The 7,500-nt window shown below is 35.4% G+C and overlaps 2 protein-coding genes across 4 annotated transcripts in view; one reads left to right on the forward strand and one right to left on the reverse strand.

Moving 5' to 3' along the window:
• Positions 1 to 7,500, forward strand: part of LOC133543404 (uncharacterized) — a 428,419-nt gene that overhangs the window by 352,445 nt on the left and 68,474 nt on the right. The window lies entirely within an intron of this gene.
• Positions 1 to 7,500, reverse strand: part of LOC133543470 (putative GTP-binding protein 6) — a 31,713-nt gene that overhangs the window by 749 nt on the left and 23,464 nt on the right. For both annotated transcript variants that reach the window (XM_061888043.1, XM_061888044.1), the window contains one exon: positions 6,743 to 6,891. In XM_061888043.1, the coding sequence (XP_061744027.1) occupies positions 6,743 to 6,891 (149 nt within the window). The remainder of the gene's footprint in view (positions 1 to 6,742; positions 6,892 to 7,500) is intronic.

The following is a 7,500-nucleotide window of genomic DNA, read 5'->3' on the forward strand; positions in this document are numbered from 1 at the left end:
AGGTGGCGACTTGTCCAGTGTGTACCCCGCCTTCCGCCCGATTGTAGCTGAGATAGGCGCCAGCGCCCCCCGCGACCCCGAAAGGGAATAAGCGGTAGAAGATGGATGGATGGAGGGAAATATATCTAGCGGTGATACACACATTTGAACCGATACGGGAATCGATACCACCGCTCAAAAGGTGCCAATTTTCTACATGATGTTGCAGTTGCAAGTCCTAGACGATAGATGGCAGTAGTGCACAGTTTATGTTTTTTTTGGAGGGGGGAGGGGGGTTGCGCCCTACAAAGTGTTGATTCTGTAGGTGTTGTAGTTATTGCGCACCAGCTGTTTGATTGTAACACGCATCTTGATTGAAGTTTTAGTTAACACATTTGGAGGTGTTGAAATCCATCCATCCATTTTCTACCGCTTATTCCCTTGTGGGGTCGCGGGGGGTGTTGAAATCGCCGTGTAAAATCGCTAATGCTAACCATCACGCTAAAAGTGGAGCATTTTTTGTTTTTCTTGGGTCAATTACAGTTGCAAGGGCAATACATATGAAAGTATTGTAGAATTTATGGTGTGTTGAGTTGTTTTTTTGCTGCGCCCTGAAAAGTGTTAATACAGTAAGTATTATACTTATAACGCATCAGCTGTTTGATTGTAAAGCGCATCTTAGTTGAAGTTTTCATTAACACATTTGGAGGTGTTGAAATCGCCATGTAAAATCGCTAATGCTAACCAGTAGCATGTCAATAGTAGTTTAGTTTTTTGCTGCGCCCTAAAAAGTGTTAATACTGTAAGTGTTGTATCTATTAAGCACCAGCTGTTTGATTGTAACATGCATCTTAGTTGAAGTTTTCATTAACACATTTGGAGGCGTTCAAATCGCCATGTAAAATCGCTAATGCTAACCAGTAGCATGTCAATAGCAAAGCCAATGTATATAAGCATCAAGCTAGCACATTTAGTAAAAGTGGATCGTTTACAATTACAGTTGTGAGGGCAATACATTAGATGGCAGTAGGTGTGTTTAGTTTTTTGTTGCGCCCTGAAAAGTGGCAATACTGTAAGTGTTATATCTATCACGCACCAGCAGTTTGATTATAACGTGCATCTTAGTTGAAATTTTAATGAACCCATTTGTAGGTGTTGAACTCGCCATGCAAAATCGCTAATGCTAACCAGTAGCATGTCAATAGCAAAGCCAATGTAAATTAGCATCAAGCTAGCGCATTTTTGGAAAAGTGGAGCCATACTTACGTTGAAACGTTTTTTGTTTTTTTTATTTAGTCAATTTCTTTTTTGGCGTGAACAATTGCAAAGTTTGGCCCAGTACCGCTCTCAGTGCTGCTGGAGTGATGGCCAGGAGCAAAGTGAGTCGGCAACCCAGGTAGCAAAACATGGCACTGTTGGCGTCTACGTGAGTTGGTACTGCAGGGTTTCCCACACATTCATTTATTTGTGGCGGCCCGCCAGGAAACAATTACGGCCGCCACAAAAATAAATAAATAAATTAATTAATAAAAAATTAATTCTTGGTCATCACTGCCCCCCCCCCCCCCATCAATAACCCCCCCTGACCTGTGGGAAACACTGTACTGGATTCGATACTGATCCCTATTTATTATTGACCACCTGGAATAGACTTGCACTGTCTTTAAGTTGAAGTAGCCACAAAGATGTAATGATGCAGACACGTTTGTTACTGGACACTTTCTAATAGTGGCTGGGAGATCGTGTGTGTGAGTAATATGTAACTATAATCATTTGATACTTGTTTTTATTGACAAGTTACACTGTGATGCTGTTCATTGATTATGACCTAGGTCTAGTGTGCTTAGCTGTTGTGTAGCTGCTATGTTTACCTTTTGTAGCCGACTTTAGTAAATCCGAAGACATTGTGTGTTAATTGGAGAATGTTTAGATGTTGACTGGCTGTCACCGGCGCTCACTTGCTTTTAGCATGCTAACGTTAGCATGCTAGCTTTTTTGGGGGGCTAATTTTGCAGTCATATTTTGGTATTTGATGCATGCCAATGTTAGCATGCTAACATTTTTTGGGACTACTTTTGCAGGTATACTCCTTAGTCATATTTTGGTATTTGATGCATGCTAATGTTACCATGCTAGCTTTAATATGGTAATTTTGCAGGTATACACCTCAGTCATATTTTGGTATTTGATGCATGCTACATTAGCATGCTAACATTTTTGGGGACACATTTTGTAGGTTTACACCTCATATTTTGGTAATTGATGCATGCCAATGTTAGCATGCTACCTTTATTATGCTAATTTTACAGGTATGCACAGTCATATTTTGGTTTTTAATGCATGCTAATGTTACCATGCTAGCTTTATTATGGTAATTTTGCAGGTATACAGCTCAGTCATATTTTGTGGTATTTGATGCATGCTAACATTAGTATGCTAACATTTTTTTGGGACAAATTTTGTAGGTTTACACCTCATATTTTGGTAATTGATGCATGCCAATGTTAGCATGCTACCTTTATTATGCTAATTTTACAGGTATGCACAGTCATATTTTGGTTTTTAATGCATGCTAATGTTACCATGCTAGCTTTATTATGGTAATTTTGCAGGTATACACCTCAGTCATATTTTGGTATTTGATGCATGCTACATTAGCATGCTAACATTTTTGGGGACACATTTTGTAGGTTTACACCTCATATTTTGGTAATTGATGCATGCCAATGTTAGCATGCTACCTTTATTATGCTAATTTTACAGGTATGCACAGTCATATTTTGGTTTTTAATGCATGCTAATGTTACCATGCTAGCTTTATTATGGTAATTTTGCAGGTATACAGCTCAGTCATATTTTGTGGTATTTGATGCATGCTAACATTAGTATGCTAACATTTTTTTGGGACAAATTTTGTAGGTTTACACCTCATATTTTGGTAATTGATGCATGCCAATGTTAGCATGCTACCTTTATTATGCTAATTTTACAGGTATGCACAGTCATATTTTGGTTTTTAATGCATGCTAATGTTACCATGCTAGCTTTATTATGGTAATTTTGCAGGTATACACCTCAGTCATATTTTGCTAATTGATGCCTGCTAACATTAGCATGCTAGCTTTTTTTTTGCTAATTTTGCAGGTATACATCTCAGTCATATTTTGGTATTTGATGCATGCTAACATTAGCATGCTAACATTTTTTGGGACACATTTTGTAGGTTTACACCTCATATTTTGGTAATTGATGCATGCCAATGTTAGCATGCTACCTTTATTATGCTAATTTTACAGGTATGCACAGTCATATTTTGGTTTTTAATGCATGCTAATGTTACTATGCTAGCTTTATTATGGTAATTTTGCAGGTATACACCTCAGTCATATTTTGCTAATTGATGCCTGCTAACATTAGCATGCTAGCTTTTTTGGGCTAATTTTGCAGGTATACACCTCAGTCATATTTTGATATTTGATGCATGCTAACATTAGCATGCTAACATTTTTGGGACAAATTTTGTAGGTTTACACCTCATATTTTGGTAATTGATGCATGCCAATGTTAGCATGCTACCTTTATTATGCTAATTTTACAGGTATGCACAGTCATATTTTGGTTTTTAATGCATGCTAATGTTACCATGCTAGCTTTATTATGGTAATTTTGCAGGTAGACCCCTCAGTCATATTTTGCTAATTGATGCCTGCTAACATTAGCATGCTAGCTTTTTTTGGCTACTTTTGCAGGTATACACCTCAGTCATATTTTGGTATTTGATGCATGCTAACATTAGCATGCTAACATTTTTTGGGACAAATTTTGTAGGTTTACACCTCATATTTTGGTAATTGATACATGCCAATGTTAGCATGCTACCTTTATAATGCTAATTTTACAGGTATACACAGTCATATTTTGGTATTTGATGCATGCTAACATTAGCATGCTAACATTTTTTGGGACACATTTTGTAGGTTTACACCTCATATTTTGGTAATTGATGCATGCCAATGTTAGCATGCTACCTTTATTATGCTAATTTTACAGGTATGCACAGTCATATTTTGGTTTTTAATGCATGCTAATGTTACCATGCTAGCTTTATTATGGTAATTTTGCAGGTATACACCTCAGTCATATTTTGCTAATTGATGCCTGCTAACATTAGCATGCTAGCTTTTTTTGGCTAATTTTGCAGGTATACACCTCAGTCATATTTTGGTATTTGATGCATGCTAACATTAGCATGCTAACATTTTTTGGGACAAATTTTGTAGGTTTACACCTCATATTTTGGTAATTGATACATGCCAATGTTAGCATGCTACCTTTATAATGCTAATTTTACAGGTATACACAGTCATATTTTGGTTTTTAATGCATGCTAATGGTACCATGCTAGCTTTATTATGGTAATTTTGCAGGTATACACCTCAGTCATATTTTGCTAATTGATGCCTGCTAACATTAGCATGCTAGCTTTTTTGGGCTAATTTTGCAGGTATACACCTCAGTCATATTTTGGTATTTGATGCATGCTAACATTAGCATGCTAACATTTTTTGGGACAAATTTTGTAGGTTTACACCTCATATTTTGGTAATCGATACATGCCAATGTTAGCATGCTACCTTTATAATGCTAATTTTACAGGTATACACAGTCATATTTTGGTTTTTAATGCATGCTAATGTTACCATGCTAGCTTTATTATGTTAATTTTGCAGGTATACACCTCAGTCATATTTTGCGAATTGATGCCTACTAACATTAGCATGCTAGCTTTTTTTGGCTAATTTTGCAGGTATACACCTCAGTCATATTTTGGTATTTGATGCGTGCTAACATTAGCATGCTAACATTTTTTGGGACAAATTTTGTAGGTTAACACCTCAGTCATATTTTGGTATTTGATGCATGCCAATGTTAGCATGCTAACATTTTTTGGGACTACTTTTGCAGGTATACTCCTTAGTCATATTTTGGTATTTGATGCATGCTAATGTTACCATGCTAGCTTTATTATGGTAATTTTGCAGGTATACACCTCAGTCATATTTTGATCATTGATGCCTGCTAACATTAGCATGCTAGCTTTTTTTTGCTAATTTTGCAGGTATACACCTCAGTCATATTTTGGTATTTGATGCATGCTAACATTAGCATGCTAACATTTTTTGGGACAAATTTTGTAGGTTTACACCTCATATTTTGGTAATTGATACATGCCAATGTTAGCATGCTACTTTTATAATGCTAATTTTACAGGTATACACAGTCATATTTTGGTTTTTAATGCATGCTAATGGTACCATGCTAGCTTTATTATGGTAATTTTGCAGGTATACACCTCAGTCATATTTTGCTAATTGATGCCTGCTAACATTAGCATGCTAGCTTTTTTGGGCTAATTTTGCAGGTATACACCTCAGTCATATTTTGGTATTTGATGCATGCTAACATTAGCATGCTAACATTTTTTGGGACAAATTTTGTAGGTTTACACCTCATATTTTGGTAATTGATACATGCCAATGTTAGCATGCTACCTTTATAATGCTAATTTTACAGGTATACACAGTCATATTTTGGTTTTTAATGCATGCTAATGTTACCATGCTAGCTTTATTATGTTAATTTTGCAGGTATACACCTCAGTCATATTTTGCGAATTGATGCCTACTAACATTAGCATGCTATCTTTTTTTGGCTAATTTTGCAGGTATACACCTCAGTCATATTTTGGTATTTGATGCGTGCTAACATTAGCATGCTAACATTTTTTGGGACAAATTTTGTAGGTTAACACCTCAGTCATATTTTGGTATTTGATGCATGCCAATGTTAGCATGCTAACATTTTTTGGGACTACTTTTGCAGTTATACTCCTTAGTCATATTTTGGTATTTGATGCATGCTAATGTTACCATGCTAGCTTTATTATGGTAATTTTGCAGGTATACACCTCAGTCATATTTTGATCATTGATGCCTGCTAACATTAGCATGCTAGCTTTTTTGGGCTAATTTTGCAGGTATACACCTCAGTCATATTTTGGTATTTGATGCATGCTAACATTAGCATGCTAACATTTTTTGGGACAAATTTTGTAGGTTTACACCTCATATTTTGGTAATTGATGCATGCCAATGTTAGCATGCTACCTTTATTATGCTAATTTTACAGGTATACAGTCATATTTTGGTTTTTAATGCATGCTAATGTTAGCATGCTAACATTTTTTTGGGACTAATTTTGTAGGTATATACTTCCATTCATGTTTTGGTAATTGATGCATGCTAACGTTAAATACATAAATAAAATAAATATCTTATGTGAAATTGTAGTCTTTACCATTAATTTGAATGTCTTGTAGCGCCCTACAAAGTGTTTCTACTTTAAGTATCGCACTTATTACTTTTTGATTATAACGTGTATCTTAGTTGTAGTTCTTTGGAGGTGTTAAAATGGCCATGTGCAATCACTAATGCTAACCATTAGCATGTATACGGCAATTAGCATCGAGTTAGCACATTGCCTTTCTTTTGAGGGTTTACTATCAGGCGTGCTTGCTTTGTTGGCATGGAAAATGACAACATGACCTAGAGGCGGTCCGCTACCAGTACGCCTGTTTCCTCGCCAAGTGTTTGAGCCGGTACCGAGTCATCACGCGCAACATAGGTGTCGAAATATGACACTGCTTGATTTGACGTGCATCGGTGCTATAAGTGCTACGTGAAGACCCAGGGCAGGTTCTTACTTGTGGACCAGGTCTATCTTGTTGTGGACTTCCATCATGGAGCTCAGGAGGCTCTCGGGGACTTGCAGGTTCTTCAAGACGTTCAGGACGTTGGCCTTCTGGTTGGTGGTCTCAGGGTGGCTGATGTCTCGGACGTGGACCAGCAGGTCCTGCAGGCGCCACAAGACAAAGGTCAGGAAGCACAAGTAGTGGACCAGCACCACGCACCAACCTGGGCATCTTCACATTGTTTCATGATTCCAACATAATTAAACAGTGGACTTTATTTTGTTGACCATTTACTAAAATATCTTTTTTTTCATAATTTGTTTTTACATTATCATTAAAAAAAAACATGCCCAACTTTATACCTCTATACTTTAATTATAATTATTTTATACCCAATTAATATCATTGTTTTATTTTTATATTTTTAATGATACATTTTTCATTTTTATAGTTATTTGATAATTATCATTACATCATTTGGATACTTTATATTTATCAAATCTGTATTATAGAATTTTAACCTTTATTATCTTATTTTTATATTTTATTATGATTAGGTTTTTTTTTAGATTTTAATTATAATTGTTTCATTTTAATTTTTAGTAGTAATTATGATAATATTCTGATAATTTATTCACAATTTTATTTTTAAATTTTAAAGATTTACATTATTTGTTTACTTACATCATATTTATTATATTTTTATTATAGTATTTTAACCTTCATTATTTTATTTTTTTATATCTTATAATTATTTTATTTTTATATTT

This window comes from Nerophis ophidion, linkage group LG26, assembly GCF_033978795.1.
Source record: "Nerophis ophidion isolate RoL-2023_Sa linkage group LG26, RoL_Noph_v1.0, whole genome shotgun sequence".
Classification (NCBI taxonomy): Eukaryota; Metazoa; Chordata; class Actinopteri; order Syngnathiformes; family Syngnathidae; genus Nerophis; species Nerophis ophidion.